The following is a 23,093-nucleotide window of genomic DNA, read 5'->3' as shown; positions in this document are numbered from 1 at the left end:
AAGGTTGGGGGAGGTTGGGAGGGTAGGGGGAGGCGGGGTATGTTAATGCTGCTCCTTCAAAGATTTTAACAACTCTTAATCTCTATTTCTTTAAGAATATGTACAACTTTCCTTTTAGTTATACCTTTAAATTCAATAAAAAGAAGTTGGAAAAAAAATTGTGTTGATTTAAATTAGACATATGTGGTGTATGTTATTTATTAACATTTTTTGTGGCATAACTCTGGTTTCAGGGAATAAAAATTAAAAGTTTGAAAATTGCTAAATTTTCAACATTTTTGCCAAATTTTCAATTTTTTCACAACTAAACAAAAGCTATATCAAACAAATTTTACCACTATCCTGAAGTACAATACGTCGCAAAAAAACAGTCTCAGAATTAGTAGTATACATTGAACAGTTCCGGAGTTATTATCTCATAAAGTGACAATTGTAAAATATGGTCTGGTCATGAAGGTTAAAACAGGCTTGGGAGGGTGAAGGGGTTAAACAATATAGGTTGGTTGAAACGCGTTTACCCTACCACTTTTGCTGATGCTTCGTTTTTTTTCTAGTTTCTGATGCAGAGGTTTGAAATTGCCAAGTATTGCAGCTCTGATCAGGTGGAAATATTCTCCAGTCTCCTGCAGCGATCCCTTTCTTTAAATATTGGAGGGGCAAAAGGGAATCTAAATAGGCACGTAGCTGCTATTGGACCCCGTTTTAAGTAAGTGTTTTCTTTTAACATCTTAAGGAAAAAATATATATGTAAATTCAGCTTTTAATGTATAAAGCTTAACTTCTCACAGGATTATTATTCTGGGTAAGGTTTTGATATGCATTTATCTATTTCTTGCTCTCTTTCTTCACAAAGTAACTATCCTCTTTCTGCCCCTGTAATGTGCTCATAACCCCTCTGTTACCTGATTACAATGGCCTGCCCCACAATACACATCTCTTCCCAGCTGACAATAATGTTGAAGCTACATTTTAACACAACTTTTGGATTTGGACCATTGGTAAATTAGTCATTTCCCACTCATCCCCCATGTACAGCTGGCATAATTGAAGCCTTTGAGTGGACAGTAATTGGAACAATGTCATTCATAGATCTCATCCTTCTGCTGGTGTCCTGCTTCCACCATTAAACACTGTTGGTAAAATGAATATTTGGAGGTCACACCGTTATATTATGGAATTACACACTTTGCGTCTTCTTAAAAAACTATCTTAAATGACTAGGTGTTCATTTGAAGTCCAGTTTTTGTTATTTTCACCTAACTACTGAAAGATTGTGTAAATTATTTGCGTGTCATCTTCTCTTTAGGCTGCTGATTCTAGGGTTGTCCTTACTACATGCCGATGTTGTTCCCAATGCCACCATCCGTAATGTTCTTAGAGAAAAGATCTATTCAACAGCATTTGATTACTTCAGGTACAGTATTAAAAGGAACCTTTCACTCGATTCATGGGCAGCATGAATCAGAGCCTATCTGCACAATTACAGCTATGATTTGGTTTTCTCAAAAACGCATCGGCATTTAATAGAAAACAGTTTGAAAAGCCAGCCGGGGGCTATAATAATTTTATTTATATAGCTCCAACATATTCCGCAGCGCTTTACAAATTATGGAGGGGATTTGTACAGACAATAGACATTACAGCATAACAAAAATCACAGTTCAAAATAGATACCAAGAGGAGTGAGGGCCAGCCATAGTGTAAGGATCGAGTGTTCATGTAAAGCTGCACGAACCAGTTAACAGTCTAAGTATGTAGCAGTACAGACACAGAGGGCTATTAACTGCATAAATTGTATGGGAACATGACGCGAGGAACCTGATTTTGTTTTAACTTATATGAATGGGCCACAGAGGGATAATTAGGTCAATGCGTTGAGGTGGTAGGCCAGTCTGAACAAATGCGTTTTTAGGGCACGCTTAAAACTGTGGGGATTGGGGATTAATCGTATTAACCTGGGTAGTGAATTCCAAAGAATTGGCGAAGCACATGAAAATTCTTGGAGACAGGAGTGGGAGGTTCTGATTATTGAGGATGCTAACCTCATGTCATTAGCAGAACGGAGAGCACGGGTCGGGTGGTAGGCTGAGACCAGGGAGGAAATGTAGGGTGGGGCTGAGCCATAGAGCGCTTTGTGAATGAGGGTAATAGTTTTGTACTGGATTCTGGAGCGGATGGGTAACCAGTGTAATGACTGGCACAGGGTAGAAATATCCTGGCAGCAGCTTTCAGGACAGATTAGAGTGGGGAGAGTTTGGTAAGAGTGAGGCCGTTTAGGAGAGAGTTACAATAGTCCAAACGAGAATGAATGAGAAAAGGGCGAATTCTAGAAATGTTTTTGAGATGCAGATAAGAAGAGCGAGCCAATGATCGGATGTGGGGGGTGAAGGAAAGCTCGGAATCAAGTATGACCCCAAAGCAGCGGGCATGTTGCTTGGGAGTAATGGTGGAACAACACACGGAGATGGCAATGTCAGGCAAAGATAGGTTAGTAGAACACGACGAGTTCAGTTTTTGACAGGTTCAGTTTCAGATAGAGGGAGGACATGATGTTAGAGACAGCGGTAAGACTATCACTGGTGTTTTCTAAAAAGGCAGGCGTGAGATCAGGAGAAGAAGTGTATAATTGGGTGTCATCAGCATAGAGATGGTACTGGAAACCAAATCTACTGATAGTTTGTTCAATAGGGGCAGTATACAAAGAGAAGAGGAGGGGGCCTAGGACTGATCCTTGAGGAACCCCAACAATAAGGGGAAGGTGAGAGGAGGAGGAACCAGCAAAAGATACAGTGAAGGAGCGATCAGAGAGATAGGAGGAGAACCAGGAGAGAACGATGTCCTTGAGGCCGATGGAGCGGAGCATAGTGAGGAGGAGCTGATGATCCACAGTATCGAATGCTGCGGAGAGATCCAAGAGAATTAGCATGGAGTAGTGACCATTAGATTTAGCTGTTAGTAGATCATTAGAGACTTTAGTGAGGGCAGTTTCAGTAGAGTGTAAAGAGCGGAAACCAGATTGAAGAGGGTCAAGAAGAGAATTATCTGAGAGATAGCGGAGAATTATCTGAGAGATAGCGGGTAAGACGGGAGTGGAGCAGACGTTCAAGGAGTTTAGAGATGAAGGGAAGATGGGAGACAGGTCTATAATTAGCGGCACAGTTTTGATCGAGGGATTTTTTTTAAGTAGTGGATGTATGATGGCATGCTTAAATGAGGAGGGAAAGATACCAGAAGAGAGAGAAAGGTTGAATATTTTTGTTAAATGAGAGGTGACAGCTGGGGAAAGAGACTGTAGGAGATGTGACGGAATGGGGTCACTGGTGCAAGTGGTCGGGTGAGAAGATGCAAGGAGCCTGATTACTTCTTCTTCTGTAACTGGTTCAAAGTCAGAGAGTGAACTTGATGCTGTGGAGGAGGCAGGACAGTGCATGGTATGAAGGGGTTGGGAGATAATTACCTGTCGGATGTGGTCAATTTCTTCTTTGAAGTAATTGGCCAGATCGTCAGCGCAGAGATCTGTGGTTGGGGCCTGCACTCTTGGGTTGAGTAGAGACTGGAAAGTGTTAAAGAGACATTTAGGGTTATTGGACAGGGAGGTGATGAGGGTGTTAAAATAGGTTTGTTTGGAGAGGTGAAGGGCAGAGTTGTATGTTTTAAGCATGAACTTATATTGGATGAAATCTAAGGGTAGATTAGATTTTCTCCACAGACGTTCGGCGCACCTGGAGCACCGCTGTGGGAAACGTGTTTGCAGCGTGTGCCACGGTTGTCGCTGTCTGTGCCGAGTTCTATGTATAGGAGGTGCAGTTTCATCTAGGGCACTTTGCAGGGTTTCATTGTAATGCTTCAGTGCAGAATCAGGACATGAGATGGAGGAGATAGGGGCCAATGAGGACTGCAAGTTCTTCACAAGTTTCTGGGTGTTAATGGCCTGTATGTTTCTAGAAGTGTGGAAAGTGGGGGTGACCTGGGCGGGGATGGCAGTTCTTGATAGAGAATGAGTTGTGGTCAGAGAGCGGGAGAGGGGAGTTTGAAATCGTCCACTGAGCAAAGCCGGGAGAAGACCAAGTCGAGGGAGTTTCCATCTTCATGCGTTGGAGAGTTAGTATGCTGCGAGAGGCCGAAAGTGGAGGTTAGAGATAAAAGGTGAGTAGCAGATGGGGAAAGGGGAAAAGCAATGGGGATGTTGAAATCACCAATGATGAGGGTGGGGATGTTGAAATCACCCATGGTGAGGGTCGGGATGTCACAGGAAAGAAAGTGAGGAAGCCAGGTGGCTATAGGGAGAGACCTGACTAGTCTGGCGATGCCTCCTCTTTCTTATCTCCGCTCTGCTGCATTTGATTGTCAAGTATTTTCCTGTGTACCCACATGGCAGAGAATTGTCAGTCAACTAGATAGGTGCTGGGGGGCTGCTCCAGATGTTTTCTTTGCAGCTCTTTATAGAAACATACCTGGACACAATCGTGGAGCCAGACTCTTGATTCATGCTGCCCGTGGATTAGGCAGAATGAATCAAGTGATTTGTTCCCTTTAAAATCATTTTGTTTGTTTTTTGTGCATTCATATATGACTTGATGAAATATCTGTTCTGATTAGACTGGCAATATTAATTGTCCAACATATCATATATGCTTTGTGCTCATTCATGACTATAACAGACCATCTTCTAATCTTTGTCTTTGTACAGTTCTCCTCCTAAATTCCCAACACAACCAGAAAAGCAGCTCCGGGAAGACATAACCATTATGATTAAGTTTTGGACAGCCATGTTCTCAGACAAGAAGTACCTTACCGCCAATCAGCTGGTTCCTCCCGGTGAGGTTGTCCAATCCTGTGTGTGCAGTAGGAGTTCACTTGTTGATAAACTGAATCAGTTATGCATTAAAAGTATCAGGATTGGTACAGTCACAGATCAGGTTTTCTAAAAATGTACCTATTTGTCTCAAATGTTGCCATGTGGTGCATTTGTATGTTTGCCTACTCATGAAAATGTGCGTTTTTTTCTTTTTCTGCAACATCCTTATAGGGGTTGTCCAGGATTAGAAGAAAAGTCAATCTTTTGTGAGGTCTATTAACCATTCTTGGTATTGACCCCATCCTCTTTTGTGGTTTGTATTCATCTATAGATAATCAGGATCCCTCGGTGAACAGCCTATCTGTAATGGGAGATGTGACCCGTAGCAATCTGGATGTAGCGGTGGGCTCTCGGCAACAGACTACTCAGGGCTGGATAAATACATATCCCTTATCCAGTGGCATGTCTACAATCTCTAAAAAATCAGGTATCAAATTTGATATTTGTTTTAGTTTAATTTTAGAAACAGTTACTCCAAATGGAAATGGTATTTTTTTCTTCAATGAACACATGATATTCCATTTTATATATTGTTCTGTTTTCAGGAATGGCAAAGAAAACAAACCGGGGAACCCAGTTACACAAGTACTACATGAAAAGGAGAACTCTGCTTTTATCTCTCCTGGTATGTGTATTAGTTAACATATGATCTTCAGAAGCAGATTCTTAAAGGGAATCTGTCAGTAGGATCAACCCTCCTAAGCCGTCTATATGAGCATGTAGGACATAGGACGAAGAATAAAATTTTACTTTGATATCTGTGATCCGATGTCTTATTCCAGAAAAAAATCCATGTTTTTCTTATATGTAAATAAGCTGTTAGGGATACCTGGCCCGACACTAATCTGCATGAGAATCTGCCTCCGGAGATTATTTTTAAGAAAAGGGGCCATTACCAGTCTGATGTGGTAATGGCCTCTCTCTGCTCTCACACTGCAGTGCTGTGTGCGATTTATACCTGACACCTATGCAGTTTCCTCTCCGCTTCCAGCTCACAGACAGATTGGGTTGTAATATTATTACAATGTAACAGCTGTGAGCGCTGCAGCTGCAAATGTATTTATGAGACACAGTTCTGTTAGTTACATGTCTCACATTGGGAACGTCCCCTTTCATGTAAAATATGCTCTGGAGGCAGATTCTCATACAGATCAGTGTAGACCCATAGCCTGGAACAGCTCATTTTCATAACAGAAAAACCTGGATTTCTCTAGATTAAGACATGGGATGGCTGATATCAAGGTAACCTTTTATTCATCTTCCTATGACCTATATGCCCATAGAGATGGCTTAGGAGGGTTGATCCTACTGGCGGATTCCCTTTAATAAATCTTCTGTACTTATAACTACTCCACAATGTAGGTCTGTGTAGCCTGCAAAACGTCCCCTGTAAATGGTTACATCTTAAAAGGAATGTGTCCTGCAAAAATGGCCTATTGTTTAAATTAGGTTTTTGTGTTAAATGTATTTTTAAAACATTTTGGCTATTCTTTATCATATCATGATCGTTATTTTTTATATGCTTTCCTAGGCCACTGAAATTGACCGGCTAACCACATGGTACAACCCTCTGTCTGCTCCTGAGTTGGAGCTGGATCAAACAGGAGAGAACAGTGTTGCCAACTGGAGGTCTAAGTACATCAGTCTTAGCGAAAAGCAATGGAAAGACAATGTTAATCTGGCTTGGAGTATTTCCCCTCATCTAGCAGTTCAGTTACCTACAAGGTGAAGCTTTCTTTCTGACAGACGAGACACACTAGTAATGTTTACTTGCATCTAGTAATGGATTCCTTTGGCTTTGGGACACCACACTGATAGGAGGGCTCTGTGTCTTTTGTACATGAGGATTGTCTTGTTTTGGGTTAACAGACGACCTCAGAGAAGACCCTTTTTCTGAGAACACGTCTTAGACTAGGGCTACACAGCGACTTTGGCCTCACCAGTTGTCATTCAGTAAAGGTTTGCTCAAGCCGCTGCTACATCGTTGTGCTATAGAAGTGGATGGGTTGCACATTGTGTTTTTTTGCGACTTACTCAATGCGTATGTGTAGGTGTTGCTGTGCTAACCCATTTACTTCTGTAGCATAGGACCCAAGCAAAAGTTGGTTATCAGTCAGTTGTCAGTCACTGTATAGCCTTAGCCATAATGACAAGATAACTTATTATTGGAAGAATTGAAACACCAATGAAAAGATGTATTTTATTCGTTTTACTTCTTTTTTAAGGGGCCATCTTTTATTTGCAGATTTAAAAACACTGAAGCTATTGCTGGAGAAGTCACCCGGTTAGTGAGACTGGACCCAGGCGCTGTCAGTGACATTCCAGAGGCGATCAAAGTGAGTGTGGTGTAGAGCAGACATGCCATCTGGGCATTTTCCTATGTACATCATTGATAAGTGATTTTGTCTTTCAGTATCTGGTAACATGGCACACGATAGATGCAGATGCTCCGGAGCTTAGCCATATTCTATGTTGGGCGCCAACTGACCCCCCTACTGGACTGTCTTATTTCTCCAGCATGTACCCTCCACATCCACTAACTGCCCAATATGGGGTGAAAGTACTGCGATCATTCCCTCCGGTAATGACCCAACTATCCCATGTTACACTCTTTTATATTGACTGCGGTCTTCAAAGCTGAATCTTACGTTTTCATGTTTTTCCTGCTTGCGATGCCCCCACTTTATCTTCACATACTCAGTGTTTTGCTTTATATCTCTTTAGCCTTTGACCTCTTAATTTGCTCAAGTTTTGTGACTTGTGTTTTTTTTCGCTTTTCCTTTTCAGGATGCCATTCTTTTTTACATTCCACAAATCGTTCAAGCTCTGAGGTATGACAAGGTGAGTTTTTGTATATTACGTAAGTTTGTAAAGTTTGTAAAATGTCCTGAATAGATAGAAGTTTAGAGTTGAGATGCTTCCATAAGGTACTTTTTACTTTTGCAAACCTACTATTTATCTATCTAGTTTGCAAAGGTAAAGAGTATCTTGTGCAACTATCACAACTCAATACCATCATGACAACTAGTATGTGCTAATTTTGTGGATAAGCATTTACCGTTTTTTTTCCATACGCTCCACATGTTAGCTGTGACTAATATTAATTTCTTTCAATATGTATATCCTACTGATAGATGGAAATGAGAATCTATGTTTTGGTATATTCTTGTGGATTTGATAAAAAATATAATATATATAATATTTAATATAAATATAATATATCATTTGCGCAGATGGGATATGTTCGGGAATACATTCTGTGGGCAGCAGCCAAGTCGCAGCTTTTGGCTCATCAGTTTATCTGGAACATGAAGACAAACATTTATCTAGATGAAGAAGGACACCAGAAGGACCGTAAGTGATGACAAACTTAATAAGATATTTCCTTAAAGGGGTTTTCCACTACAATGATATTGATAACCTACTGTTAGGATAGATCATTAACATTAGTTGGGGTCCGACACCCCCACCGATGAGCTGTTATCAGCTCCAAAACTGTCTGGATGTAAGCAGTGTTCTGAGTGGAAAACCACTGTCCCACCACTGTTTAGGAGCACTCACAGTTATTGTAGACTATCTTCTATTCAGATATCGGACCACCACCTATCTGATATTGATGGCCTGTAATTTTCTTCTACAGCTGACATTGGAGATCTGCTGGAACAGCTCATGGATGAAATCACAGGATCACTGTCCGGACCGGCCAAAGACTTCTACCAGCGGGAATTTGATTTTTTCAATAAAATAACCAACGTTTCTGCCATTATAAAGTAAGCCTTTCATATCTTTGTGTTTACAACTTTTGGAAAACCCGCCGTTACTTGGTGGTTTCTACACGATGAACACTAGCTACTGGTGCTGTCAGAACTAATATAAAATCTCAGCACCTTTTGGCAGTCAGTATACTGAGGGCAGGACTTTTTATGTTGGCGGTATGAGATGACTGTAGATGAGTAATAGGATTGAGAAACATTTCTATATTGCTATAGGAATGTTCTCCAGCCATTTACCCCAGTAACTACTGTGCTAGTCCTTTACAGTCTTTCATCCTGAATCCTTATGTTAGCTCCATTGTCTGTCTATTCTGCTGGCTGTCTATATTTTTTTTTTTTATTTTGAATCCATACAGATTTGCATCAAAGGTAAGTGGCAATTGACCTCTAACTTCATCATACTTTGTTAAACATTACAGCATGCATGAAACTGATATTAAAGTTCTTCCTTCCTAACATGTGAACATCACTATGTGTCAAGTGGTTTCATTTAAAGTGGAAACCCATCTGGAACTGATACATTCTGTTCATCACTGATCCTTCTACACCTGGTCCCTTATGTGATAAAAATCTGGCATTGATGTGTCATTACTGTCATGACTTAATCAGTAGTATGCCGGGAAATGTGACTGGGGCAATGCAAATGTCTCCCATCAGTCTCATTAGGCAAATGAAGTGGATCCAGGCACAAAACTGTTTATAGCTGGGGAAAACGGTTTAATACACTATATCGAATAAGCTTGGATATTTTCCAGTGACATTTTTGTATCCCGTGACTTTTTTCCCCTCTCTTGTGGAATTGCTGACTAAGTAGGGCCAAATGCATACTGCAATAATTGGAACAAAATCCACTGAAACATGCTACATATAATGTCCACCTGGCCATATGCCTTTAAAGAAGACCAGAAAGAGACATTTAAGGACACTCCAAATAACATTAATCCTACAAAAAGCATGGAGTTAATCAAAGTCCACAAAAAGTTATTAATATCAAAAAAGTTTATTCAAACATGAAGGCATAATACTTATAACAGAAAATGTAAAAAAAGTCAAAACACAGAAAAGGTTCAGGTGTAAAGGACATCAATTATGTATCAGGGTAGGGAAAATCTGGGCAAATAAATCACCATAACACTATGATTGTATGGTTAGTTAAAGTGCTTAGTGCATACAGAGTACAACAATGGTGCCCTGTCATTTTGATTTGTGTACACACCCAAACCATGGGTGTTAACTTGACAGGAGCCAGTACCAGAATTAGTAAGCTATAATACTTAATCGCTGATGTAGAAATACACATAGCAATTATGATACATCAAGAACTTGATCCAAAGTAAAGGTGATCAAAATAAGGCCCTTACCGATACTAGTGCCTGTGTGATGAGCTGTCCAGTGCAGCCCCAACGCACGTTTCGCGTGGGCTTCCTCAGGGGGGCTGTGTGGAATAAGCATCAAGTCTTTGACAAAGCGTGGGGTCAAGTCATTATTCCCATGCCCTTAGTGTCCCTGATGAATTACTTTGCTATGCACTGCTTATGTATGGCAATGTTTTGTATTGTTATAAACTTTTTCCTTTGTTTTAACTGAACCCCCGTCCATCTTCACATGTGTATATCTGTGTTACAAATATTGCCTTCTTTTTTATTGCCAGACCGTACCCTAAAGGTGAAGAACGTAAAAAAGCTTGTCTTAATGCCCTGTCTGATGTAAAGGTGCAGCCAGGTAAGATCTTTTGGTTTTTGTAGATATTTATATTACGACATGTAAAAGTTTTATTATAATCCAGTAATTGATGTTTAGAAGCACTGGTAAATGGTAAAATATGGTGTGGCTTCCAGTTCCCTGTAGGTGCCGTGTTCACAAGACCATATAGCTTGGTCTGTATACGGACCTCGGTTCCCAGACTGACTGCTAAACTCCTGACCCAAACATACAACTTAATAGACAAATATGAGGCTGTAATTACGGTTCAGAGACCCGCCGCCAGACTATGCATTGTGGTCCGTATACAGACCATGAAATGTGCTTGTGTGAACCCGGCCTATCACTAGTAAAGGTGGGAATTGGAGTGTATTGCTGTGCTGTTGTATAGCTGTATTATTCTAGTATTTGATGTGCATATTCATTCTGGGTCCCTTTTCAGGTTGCTACTTGCCCAGTAACCCAGAAGCCATAGTTTTGGATATTGACTTCCAATCTGGAACGCCCATGCAAAGGTGAAAATGATCTGTTTTGAAAGTTTTTGGTTTTTTTGTAAGAGAAAAGTTTGTCACATTCCATAAAAAACAAAAGATTAGATCTGTGGGTATCATGAGTGCACCCACTGATCAATAGAATAAAGGACTCGATGTCTTTTAAGGCTATGGCTACACGGTGACGTGTCACACGACAACAGTTCTCTGAAAAGTTGTGCAACAAAAACATTTGTGCAACTTGCTGTTTTATTTGCAACTGTAGAGCTGAGATTTTGCTGTAAAGAGAACAGCCAAGTTGTAGATAACTTGCACCCAACGACAGAAAATCGAAGACATTAGCTACTCTGTGTTGCACTAGTTGTTCATTACATGCAGTGTTGCAGTGTGTCACTCTGATTGTTGCAGTGTGTTAATACACGTCACTGTGTAACTCTAGGCTAAAACCTTGTGTTCCAGAGAGATGCTGTTGGCAAGTAGATTATTAGCATAAGAACAGATCCTCCTAGTGAGGCTAAAAAGACTCAACGTTTTCACAGGCTCTTCAGTCTAGCAATCGGTGGGGGTTTTGGTTACCATACTCCGTCCAGTACTATTTTCTGTCAAGTCTTCATGAGATGTAAAATAACACATTTGTAAACATACACTTTATCCTTTTTAAATCAAGTCTTCATTCTGGAGATTTCCAAAGTTGTCAGCTTTGCTGTATAGGCTGAGATGGCACGAGCAGAGTCATTTCATTATCATTAAAGTATCTGTATGCATTTCCCCTGCTATAATCTGGTCTCCTGGGGGTAAAGCAATACTTCATCTGCACCTACAGTCTTTATTAGTGTATTGATATTTCTTTGACAACCAACTTCCGTTAATTGTAGCTGTCCTAAGCCACGACCTGCTGCACCGTCTTTACAGAACATACCAGAAGGAAGGTTTTAAAAATGCATATGTTATGTGACTTACAGAGAAAGCTTTTGGTCTGTACTTACACACAATGACTGATCCTACTAAGGGAGGGCTATCAGTAAGTCATAGTGGTTGGGAAAAGCAGGACTCACAAGCTTTCTCTGGCTCCCTATGGAAGGGAAGTGTGAGATATGCACATATGATAAATCAGGCAGTATCAATAATACATGGTGATGTGTGTGCTATGTCTTTAGCTGTATGTATGATTGCTGTGGCATCTAATAAGTGTCTGTTCTTGTAGTGCCGCTAAAGCTCCATATCTTGCCAAGTTCAAGGTGAAGAGATGTGGAGTCAGTGAGCTGGAGAAGGAAGGTACATTTAATTACTCGAGAGGCCACATCTAGAATATGGGAACCAGTTTTGGGCTTCACATTTTAAAAATGATATTCCGAAATTAGTCAGTTCAAAGACGGGCAACTAGATTATTACAAGGGATGGAAGGCCTCTCATATGAGGAGAGGTTGGAAAAGTGGGATTTGTTTAGCTTAGAAAAAACACACCTCAGAGGAGATCTCATTTACATGTAGCAATATATGTGTGGCCAGTACGAAACACTGGCGCCTGACTTATTCCTTCCAAAGAATATACCTAGGACTAGGAGGCACTCATTACGGGTGGAAGAAAGGCGATTCCGGCAGCTAAATATGAAAGGGTTCTTTACAGTTAGAGCAGTCAGACTGTGGAATTCCCTACCACAAGAGGTAGTAATGGCCGACACTAGAACAGCTTTTAAAAAGGGGCTGGACGATTTCCTCAGTACACATTGCGGGTTATAGATCATTTAGTGACAACAAATGTACAATTGGTGGAGTAAGGTTGATCTTGAAGGGCCTGGGACTTTTTTCAACCTATGTAACTGTTACCAATTAAGTATTAAATATTTTGCTTTTTGCAGAAATCATTCAATTCTTGAAAATTTCTCCAACTCTTAGGTCTCCGTTGTCGCTCAGACTCCATTGATGAAAGCGAGGAGGAAGATGTGGATAAAAAGATATGCTGGCAAGCAGCCATCTTTAAAGTGGGAGATGATTGCAGACAAGTGAGTGGACAGGATTGTACTGGACTCCTCTAAATGTGTGTCAGGAACTATTGGCTGAACACAGTGACAGTGCCCAATGTTCAGATCTAAGACTTTATCATCAGTACATTTTTATCCATTTCCTCCCTGGCAGGATATGCTGGCTCTGCAGATAATTGATTTATTCAAGAACATTTTCCAACTGGTTGGACTCGACCTCTTTGTCTTTCCGTACAGAGTAGTGGCAACAGCTCCTGGGGTGAGTTGAAATTTAGAAGGAAATGTTATATTCATTGTCTTAATGGACCATGTGGCCATTTTATTTTTTTTACTGACACTCATTTGTCCTATTTATGCATATGAAACATCACTGTACCATAAAACCATATTATTTTAAGGCTATTTTGATATTTTCCTCATGGAGGGGTTACTTACCCCTGTGGTAAGTAATTGGTGTGGGTGATGAAATCACACCTGAAACCAGTTAAGAAGGGGAGACGTTGACACAATCTTTGCTTTGCGCACTTGTGTGTGTCACTTTAAGCGTGGAGAAGAGAACTGTCTAAGAACTTGAGAACCAAAATTGTTGAACAATATTAACTATCTCAAGGTTACAAGTCCATCTCCAGAGATCTTGATGTTCCTTTGTCCATGGTGCACCACATTATCAAGAAGTTTACAACACATGGCACTGTATCTAATCTCCCTGGATGTGGACAGCAGAGAAAAATTGATGAAAGGTTGCAACGCAGGATAATCCGGATGGTGGATAAGCAGTCCCGATCAAGTTCCAAAGAAATTCAAGCTGTTTCTTGCAGGCTTAGGGTGCATAAGTGTCGGCGCAAACTGTCCGTCGACATGTGAGTGAAATGAAATGCTACGGCAGGAGACCCAGGAGGATATCACTGCTGACACAGAGACATAAAAAAGTTAGATTCCAGTTATCCAAAATGTATGTGAGCAAGACAGAATCCTTCTGGGAAAGGGTCCTGTGAACAGATGAGACCAAGATAGAGCTTTTTGGTAAAGTGCATCATTCCACTGTTTACCGAAAAATGGAATGAGGCCTACAAAGAAAAGAACACATTACCTACGGTCAAATATGGTGGAGGTTCAAATATGTTTTGGGGTTGTCTTGCTGTCTCTGGCAGCCTTGACTGTGCAAGGCATCATGAAATCTGAAGATTACCAATGGATTTTGTGTCACAAAGTAGTGCCCAGTGTCAGAAAGCTGGGTTTGTGTCCTAGGTCATGGGTCTTCCAGCAGGACAGTGACCACAAACATGCTTCAAGAAGCACCCAGAAATGGATGGAAACAAAGTGCTGGAGAGTTCTGAAGTGGCCAGCAATGAGTCCAGATCTCAATCCATTGAACACTTGTGGTGTTCCAATACACTCGAAGGTAATAAACATATGTTTAACAAAACATGTGTAATTGCAATAATTTTCTGGGAGAAATACTTCGTTTTCTGGAACAATTTCAAGAGGGCCAACACTTTCGGCCATGACTGTATCTTCAAATATAACATTTTGTTACTATACTCATCAAAACACTTCTGAAATCAAAGGTGCAGAACTGTCCCTTACGCATCTTATTCTATTTCTAGACTATTTTCTTATTTCTACTGAAACGTACTGACCTCTGTCTTTGACGTCCCTAGCCTACACCTCCCAAAGGGAAGAAGAACCCATTTATTTATACCTTTAATATCTAAAAAATGCTGTCCAGGAGCTCTATTACATCCTCATGCTAGAGACGGCTTCTAGCTGACCGCTCTTATGCCAAATAAGATATACCAAATTATACATGTGCCCTCTCAGTAGGAATGTATTGCAGTCTGTATTTCCATCCATACTGCACCATTGCAGTCAGTTAATAGCACTGATTCATCTAGATTTTCTGTCCCTGATCAATAGTATCCTTGTCCTGTTAGTATCCAGCAGGGTGGATGAAGGGTTCATCATTGTAATATTACATGACAAGAAAATAAAATATGCTGGTGGCATGCACTAAAATTTGTCAGTAAGTAATTTGGATATTTGTTGTATTCCAGTGTGGCGTTATCGAGTGTATTCCAAACTGCACTTCAAGAGATCAGCTGGGCCGACAGACAGACTTTGGCATGTACGACTACTTCACTAGGCAATATGGAGATGAGTCTACTCAGGCATTTCAAAAGGTATAGTATTTCTGCACCAACTTGTCCATAAATAAGTCTAATTTATTTCTGCTTATGATATATATGATATATATTGAGAAATGGTTATAATGCATAAATAGGAAGCCAGCCTGTCTGGTAGACCAGTGTTGGGCAGCTTAAAGGAGTTGTCTATTACTCGGCTGTAGCTCTCACTTCCTCCGGATGTATATTGTGCGTCTGAAGATGGGGGAGAGTGAAGCCAGCACTGATTGGCTGCAGGGATCGCATGACATAACAATGTCATGCAATCCCCGGGAGAGGGAGAGCCAGTACCGACACTGCTAGAAAGGCGCAAGCACCTGAGGTGAGTACAAGTATTATCATATTACAAGGAGGAAACATATGGATTGAGAAGGGTTGTCCGAGTAGTAGTGGAGGTGATTATTCCCAGCAGTAAAGATCCATGATTATTGGGTTAGTTGGTTGTCAGCTAAACTAGCTTTCAGCTGACAGATATCTTATGCATATAGTTGACTTTACTACTTTTGCCCCTTTACATTTCCCTATAATTGTGTTTTGCTTTATTATTCCTGTAATAATATTCATTATTAATTCTTCCGATATTCTTCTGTCTACACAGGCTCGATATAATTTTATTCGGAGTATGGCAGCCTACAGCCTTTTACTGTTTTTGCTGCAGATTAAAGACAGACACAATGGCAACATCATGCTGGACAAGGAAGGGCACATCATTCACATTGGTTAGTCCAAACAGTACCCACCTGTTGTCTGCTTTAAAATGCCAGTCCGGTAGGAAAAGTGTTTACAATGTTCAGGTCTCAGTTTATAGTAATAGAGGGAGGCACAAGCAATATGTTGTAGCCTTCCCTGTTTTCACCTACTCCTCTGTGCTGCTCCACAATGCTTTGTCTTCTTTCTAAATTCTTCTCGATTTGACGCTGCCCTCGTTCTAATCCTCAGATGTGTTCTCCTTGGTTGTCCTATTTGCTCGCTTTGGACACTTAGTATATTGTGCCCATCCTCGTACATCTAACCAACTGGGCTGAACTATTTTATTTGCAGATTTTGGATTCATGTTTGAGAGCTCCCCTGGGGGCAATCTAGGCTGGGAACCTGACATAAAGCTAACTGATGAAATGGTGATGATCATGGGGCGAAAAATGGAAGCTACACCTTTTAAGTGGTTCATGGAGATGTGTGTGCGCGGCTATCTGGCTGTCAGGTAAGGGGTTAATTAAACGACTTTTTGTAAGGCAAAATGCTATAAAATTACAGCTCTAGTCTTCCCATCCTATCTGGCTGTAATAAAGGACTTGATGGAGCCCGTAGCACAAATAGAAGTTTATGATGCCGTTTTCTGGTAGAAACAAATACACTATCTGGATTGCTGAAAACACCTGAAGTCACAGTTGCAGAGCGTCATCTATACAATTCCTTAGATAAACTATGCCTTCAGACCCTTCTCCCCATTAGTATGCATGCTCATCCAAGGGAAGAGTAGAGTAAACTACAACAAGACATCTCTGGCAGCAGGTTACTCTTATGAGAACAATGAGGACAAATGGATCAGGCATGATAAACTTCAACATGCCTGATCTCCCCTCCACTAATATGTATAGCCCGAATTTAGAGCCTCCATTGTTGTAGTAGTGCACACGGGCATCTGAGTTCACTATTCCACCTGCCGATAGGGATCCTACAGCTGTTTATAAAGGGGTTTTCCACTTATAGGTTTCTGGTCTCTAATGGCTTGTGCTGGAATAAAATGATAAAATTGCTTGGTACTCACTCTGCACCAGACAAAGAGCAGCGGCGGAGAAACGGCACTGGACTCGAAGAGGTTGATCTTATAATTTTTATCAAGCGCTATCTAATTGAGGGAAAGATAGAGTCCAGATCACCCGGGTTCACTGTTTGAAGATCCAGAGCAAAGGAAGCATCCGTGGACGTGAATGAAGGCAAAGAAAGAAAAATCCAGCGCAACGAAAATCCCAAAACTCTTTATGTTGATGATAAAAGGCTTCACTACCTGCAACTAGTTGTTTTATCTACTACCATGGCATTTTCATTCAGTGACTGGAGTGTTTTCTATTCACACCACTAACAAAGAGTTTTGGGGTTTACGTGGAGCTGGATTTTTCTTTGCTATCCAACTGAGCCCAGGAACATGTAAGTGGAAAACCCCTTAAAGGTGTATGACAGTGTTACTTTAACCATCTAATGCAATATTTGACCATTTCATGGGGTCTAATACACCGAAGGTTACAGAACAAACTGGTGCATGTGGTTCTGTCTTTATTCATCCGGTAGTTTGTCTTCTTTTGTTGTATAACAGGCCTTACATGGACGCTGTAGTGTCTCTGGTCACACTCATGTTGGACACAGGACTACCTTGCTTCCGTGGACAGACCATAAAATTGCTCAAGTAAGTTACTAGTGCAGAGTAACACTAGAAGAGCAGTAGGCCTTCCTGGTTTTCAGGTGGACACTTATCCCTATTTTCATTTTGATACGCAGACACCGGTTCAGTCCCAACATGACTGAGAAAGAAGCAGCAAATTTCATCCTGAAGATCATTCAAAACTGCTTCCTCAGCAACAGGTTGGATATCATTTATCTGATTGCCTCTTTCCCTGTGGATTATTTTCTCCATACCCATATTAGATGGTTAGATGTGGTAAATGGGACCTATATGATCGAAATGCAGTTTATTCACTCTAGTGGCAGCTGGGAGAATTCATATCATTGGCTGTGATAATTAGAAAAAAAAATGTTTGTACAGGTTATGTGAAAATGATGAAAAAATGGAAACAACATTTTCAAAACATCTCCATTCAGTATTGAGTATGAGTGCCACGTGCAGAAATATCAAATAAAATAAACTTACACACCATGGCATGATATTAAAACAAATCTGTCAGCAGGTTGTTGTCATGTAATCTGAGGGCAGCATGGGGTAGGGGCTGAGAGACAGATTTCAGGGATGTGTCACTTATTAGGCTGTGTGTTGTTTACTTACAATGAAGGTTTTATCACCAGGAGATTATCACTCCCAGACTAGCTCCTTTGTGCCAAGTGATCCGACCACCTCTGATAAACAACTCTGTCAATACACAATGTACATAGAGAGCCTGGTGTGGGTGGGGTTAGCTTTCTGAGCTCTGCTTCATGTTGCATTTAAAAATTCTGTGTCGCAACGACTGCACCCAACAAACTAAGCAATACATGTTGTGAAATCAGAGTTTTGTTTCCTACATTATGTATGGCCTTCATAGTCTTCAGGCTTGTTTCCCATCGAGCACATCTGGAAAGTCATTGTAGGCATTTGCGCAAAGGGAGTTGCCAGCAGTGAATCTTGATGATTTGTGATTTGCATTCCCCTATGCAGAACATTCCTCATGCAGATATTAATAACCTATGATATTGTAATTGATATCATGCCAAGGTGTATAAGTGCGTGTATTTCTGCTTGTGGTGCTCATATTCGATAGTGAAAAAAATTGAGATGTTTTGAAAATGTTGTTTCCATATTTTGATTATATGCATGTCGGCAACATGTCTATCCTTTCTGTGATTTTTCTGAACCCCACAGGTTTTCCTTTTATTTTAATTTTTATAAGGGGGACTACTTTATTTAAGAAGGGGTTGTCCAGGTAGTAGTGGATGAACTCTTTAACTTCTACAGCATCTTTTACTGTGATACATAGAGGCTGTAGAAGCCAAACAATTTAAGATATTGAATGCATCCCTACAACAAACGCAACTTATAGCCCAAAAGCTGTTCATGTTCCTTTTAACATTATATTCCAGAATTTTGTGTTGATTAACTTCCTTATATAACTTTATTTTTATATCTCCTGTATACTGGTGGAGGTTTAGTAGCTAAACGCACAGCATATTTTAGTTTGAGGTTGGAAGAGGATCGGAGGAGTTGCCCCTTGCAAAGATTCTTATTCTCATTTTTAAAGGCACCTATAAGCTATTCCTCTATTTTACCATAGCATGGGTTTTGATTAAGTCTCAAATTTGTTTTATATTAGATTTTAGCAAACTGTTAAACATAACCCCTGTTAGTGGAGATGGCAGATTTGAGTGCTACTTCATGGTGGGGTTTTTGTTTTTTGTGTGTTTTTTTTCTTCACATGAAGTTGCTCACCATCTCTGTTTCTTTCCCACAGGAGCAGAACATATGACATGATCCAATACTATCAAAATGACATCCCGTACTGAACTCCTGCATCTGTCCTGTGTTTGTAGTGAACTGTAGTCCTGTATCTGCACACTCTGTCAATCCACAGGTTAGGGGTAATGGCAGCGAATCTAAAGAGCGGAGGTTTTGAGACCAGGGAGGTGATAGTCAATCAGATTTCCTTGTGGCGACAATTTAACCAATTCCTTGCACTGGCTCGTTGAATTCCTTCTGTCCAAAATACATTTGAATCATGATACTGTTCTGAGACTAAGGTGCAATACACTTTGGTGCTGAGTTCTGGGAACTGAGCATGTTATTTTGCTGAAGTGGCCGGGGATAAGGGGGGTTAGAGAATATTTATATTTATTACCTAGAATGCCGCTATTATTTTACTTAACAAAACGCAGCATAGCCGGCTTACCTGCACTTTGACAATTCCCATTCAGTACCACTGCATCTATCCTGTGCTTCTGTTGGCCATTACGAGCGGGAATAGAAGCTAGCCAGTTTCTTCTCCTGGACTGTACAATGCACTGCACCTCCAAATACAAGAGGCCCACTTCATAGAGGAGCGATGAAGAAAGTAAATTTCCTTTTGTGTGTAAAAACTTTATGGAGATGTATTTAATCTGTAAAATGTAATTAAATAAAATGAAAAAATGGAAAGTGTTCTTATATTATATCTATTTCTTTGTCTACAATTGAAGCACTGTCTCCCAGAGTTCCACAAATAGTAAGTGTAGGTAGATAACATAAAAATACCGTGTGTGTGTGTGTGTGTGTGTGTGTGTGTGTGTGTGTGTGTGTGTGTGTGTGCGTGTGTAAGAACTGCTCATCTGCATGAATACATCAGCGAGTGCAATCTGATAAAAAAATCAGAGTGCACTCGGACCAGTGTTATTCTATGGGGCAGTGCTGATCAACGATTTGTTTTCTCAGCTTCGAAAACAATCGCGACATGATGCGAATGGATGCGAGAATCGGATGGCACTAACCCATACAAGTCTGTGGGTGCGTGCAAAACATCGGACTGCACTCAGATGTTATTCGAATGCAGTGCGATAACCGCAGATGCCAGCAATGGAGGAGATGGAGAAATTACTTTCTCCGTCTCCTCCGCACTTGTGCTACAATTCTGTCATGCTAGAGAATCGGAGCACTGACACTGGATCACGCTCGCAGCAGAGTTTGAGCTGAGTGTCATTAGCATATCGCATTGGATGCTATACACTAGTGTGACCCCGGCATAAGTATAATTTTAGAGGGATCAGTTAATAGTTTTTAATGGCTATTATGCTTATTTATATACTGCCTCTAGTGAGGCATGCCCCTTTGGAGGGTGTCTGTTTGCGGAGCAGTCAGAGATGCATGATTCCACCGTTTCTGAAAATGAGATGGAGTCTGTCAAGCCCCTTTCTTCAGGTATTACCCCTGGGTTGGATGAACTACATAATGGTCTATACATACTTCGTAGATGAGTTGTCCCCATTACTTCTTAAAACTTTTAACTCTATGCAGGATTTGGGTGCTCTTCTGGCTTCAATGAAAAGCCAGGGAAGGACCCTTGATTGCCTGACTCCTACCGTTTGATTTCTTTGAATTCTGACATTTAAAATGTTTGCCAAAATTCTGTCCACAAGACTAAAGGAAATGATCTTATATCTGACTCCCCCAGATCAGACAGGGTTTATGGTTGGTAAGTCAACTGATATTTACCTCTTTCCGACCTTTGACGTTCCCAGTACATCCTGGTTGGGAATGACTTCCCAGCGTTGGACGTACTGGGTGCCACCTGGCAATTTTGCGTGCACAGTAGCTGTGCACACTTGATCCTCGCCGAGAATTCAGCTAATATCATGCCTGACACCCGGCACTCACTTCGCTCCTTTCAGTTGAACCCCCTAAATGCTGCAATCAATATCAATCACAGCATTTAAAATGCATTATGAGGGAGGGGGCTCCATCTGATCTGTGCCACCCATTGCTGCCATGGTGACCTGATGTCGTCCTGATGACATCTGGGTCACCAGGCTACGGCAAGCCCCTTAGACAATGTGCAGAACATTGTCTAAGGGGCTTGTGTCAATGCAAAACTTAGTTATAAACCATTACAATGCTGGTGCATTGCAATGGTTTATACCAGCAATCAGGCACATGAAAGTGAAAGTCCCATTAAAGAACTAGGCAAACAAGTAAAAAGAAATTGTGCAAATATACAGTTGAAACCAGAAGTTTACATACACTACATAAAGACACACTTCACATATGCATGTTCTTCCTCAATATCTGACATGAAATCAGAATAAACCTTTCCTTTTTTAGGTCAATTAGGAATACCATAATTATTAATATTTGCCAAATGCCACAATAATGAGAGATAGAGAGAGAGAATGTTTTAAGGCATTTTTATTACTTTCCGCAAAGTCAAAATTTTACATACACTAAGATTACTATGCCTTTAAAGAATTCTGGCTGCCCATATGATGAAGTCATGTGTTTGGAAGCTTCTGGTAGGTTTTATGGCAACATCTGAGTTAATTAATGACACACTTGTGGATGTTTTTTAATGCACACCTGAAACACACTGCTTCTTTGTGTAGCATCATGGAAAAGTCTAAAGAAATCAGCCAATATATCCGGAAGAAAATTGTGGACTTGCACAAGTCTGGCACATCCTTGAGAATAATTTCAAGATACCTGAAGGTGCCTCGTTCATCTGTACAAACAATTATACGGAAGTGCAAACGAGGTGGGAATGTCCAGCCATCATACCACTCAGGAAGGAGACTAGTTCTGTGTCTCAGAGATGAACGTGCTTTGGTCCAAAATGTGCATATCAACCCAAGGACAAATGCAAAAGACCCTGTGAAGATGATGGCGGAAGCTGGTAAGATTGTGTCCATATCCACATTGAAACGAGTACTGTAAAAACATGGGTTAAAAGGCCACTCTGCCAGGAAGAATCCATTACTCCAAAAGAAACATAAAAAAGCCAGATTAATGTTTGCAAATGCACACAGGAGCACAGACCTTACTATTTGGAAAGATGTCCTGTGTTCTGATAATACTAAATTTGAACTTTTAGAGCATAATGACCATCGTTACGTTTGGAGGAAAAATGGAGAAGCTTGGAAGCTTAAGAACACCATCCCAACTGTGAAACACGGGCGTGACAGCATCATGTTGAGGGGTTGTTTTGCTGCAGGAGGGATTGGTGCACTTCACAAAACAGATGGCATCATGAGAAAAGATTATGTGGCAATACTGAACCAACATCTCAAGACATCAGCCAGAAAGATAAAGCTTGGAAGGAAATGGGTCTTCCAAATGGACAAAGACCCGAAGCATACTACCACAATGGTAACAAAGAGGCTTAAGGATAACAAAGTCAATGTTTTGGAGTGGCCATCACAAAGCCCTGATCTCAATCCTATTGAAAATGTATGGGCAAAGCTGAAAAGGCCGGTGCGAGCAGGGTGACCTACAAACCTGGATCAGTTACGCCAGTTTTGTCAGGAGGAATGGGCCCAAATTCCGACCAACTATTGTGAAGAAGCTTGTGGAAGGATAGCCCAAATGTTTTACCCAAGTCATTCAGTTTAAGGGAAATGATACCAAATACTAATGAAATTTATGTCAACTTTTGACTTTGCAATAAGTAATAAAAACGCCTTAAAACATTCTCTCGCTCTCATTATTCTGGCATTTGGCAAATATCAATAATTATAGTAATTCTAATTGAGTACATTGAGGGGTGCAGTTTCTAGGGTGGTGTCACTTTTGGGTATTTTCTGTCATATGGGCCCCTCAAAGGCACTTCAAATGTGATGAGGGCCCTAAAGAAAAAAAAAATGGTTTTGTAAATTTTGTTGGAAAAATGAGAAACGTGAAATGGTATATGTCACACAAAAAAAAGTTGGCCAAAGCAGAATTGC

General features: G+C 40.7%; 2 protein-coding genes across 5 annotated transcripts in view; one reads left to right on the top strand and one right to left on the bottom strand.

The window, feature by feature from the left end:
• Window positions 1-19,838, top strand: part of PI4KA (phosphatidylinositol 4-kinase alpha) — a 149,392-nt gene extending 129,554 nt beyond the window's left edge. For all 4 annotated transcript variants that reach the window (XM_077293431.1, XM_077293429.1, XM_077293430.1 and 1 more), the window contains 22 exons: window positions 555-706; window positions 1,307-1,414; window positions 4,691-4,818; window positions 5,130-5,285; window positions 5,404-5,483; window positions 6,390-6,583; window positions 7,104-7,194; window positions 7,272-7,439; window positions 7,646-7,699; window positions 8,092-8,212; window positions 8,499-8,628; window positions 10,283-10,353; window positions 10,775-10,847; window positions 12,028-12,098; window positions 12,719-12,825; window positions 12,959-13,063; window positions 14,859-14,984; window positions 15,586-15,706; window positions 16,029-16,188; window positions 17,302-17,391; window positions 17,484-17,567; window positions 19,145-19,838. In XM_077293431.1, the coding sequence (XP_077149546.1) occupies window positions 555-706; window positions 1,307-1,414; window positions 4,691-4,818; window positions 5,130-5,285; window positions 5,404-5,483; window positions 6,390-6,583; window positions 7,104-7,194; window positions 7,272-7,439; window positions 7,646-7,699; window positions 8,092-8,212; window positions 8,499-8,628; window positions 10,283-10,353; window positions 10,775-10,847; window positions 12,028-12,098; window positions 12,719-12,825; window positions 12,959-13,063; window positions 14,859-14,984; window positions 15,586-15,706; window positions 16,029-16,188; window positions 17,302-17,391; window positions 17,484-17,567; window positions 19,145-19,196 (2,442 nt within the window). In that variant the 3' untranslated portion in view covers window positions 19,197-19,838. The remainder of the gene's footprint in view (window positions 1-554; window positions 707-1,306; window positions 1,415-4,690; window positions 4,819-5,129; window positions 5,286-5,403; window positions 5,484-6,389; window positions 6,584-7,103; window positions 7,195-7,271; window positions 7,440-7,645; window positions 7,700-8,091; window positions 8,213-8,498; window positions 8,629-10,282; window positions 10,354-10,774; window positions 10,848-12,027; window positions 12,099-12,718; window positions 12,826-12,958; window positions 13,064-14,858; window positions 14,985-15,585; window positions 15,707-16,028; window positions 16,189-17,301; window positions 17,392-17,483; window positions 17,568-19,144) is intronic.
• The window catches only part of HIC2 (HIC ZBTB transcriptional repressor 2), a 165,265-nt gene continuing 161,843 nt past the window's right edge, over window positions 19,672-23,093 (bottom strand). Inside the window, exon 2 of the transcript XR_013223626.1 lies at window positions 19,672-19,787. The gene's annotated coding sequence lies outside the window, so the exon portion shown is untranslated. The remainder of the gene's footprint in view (window positions 19,788-23,093) is intronic.

The sequence above is a fragment of the Ranitomeya variabilis genome, chromosome 1, assembly GCF_051348905.1.
Source record: "Ranitomeya variabilis isolate aRanVar5 chromosome 1, aRanVar5.hap1, whole genome shotgun sequence".
Taxonomy (NCBI): domain Eukaryota; kingdom Metazoa; phylum Chordata; class Amphibia; order Anura; family Dendrobatidae; genus Ranitomeya; species Ranitomeya variabilis.
Note: the sequence above shows the minus strand (reverse complement) of the source record. Positions and strands in the feature narration are given on the sequence as shown.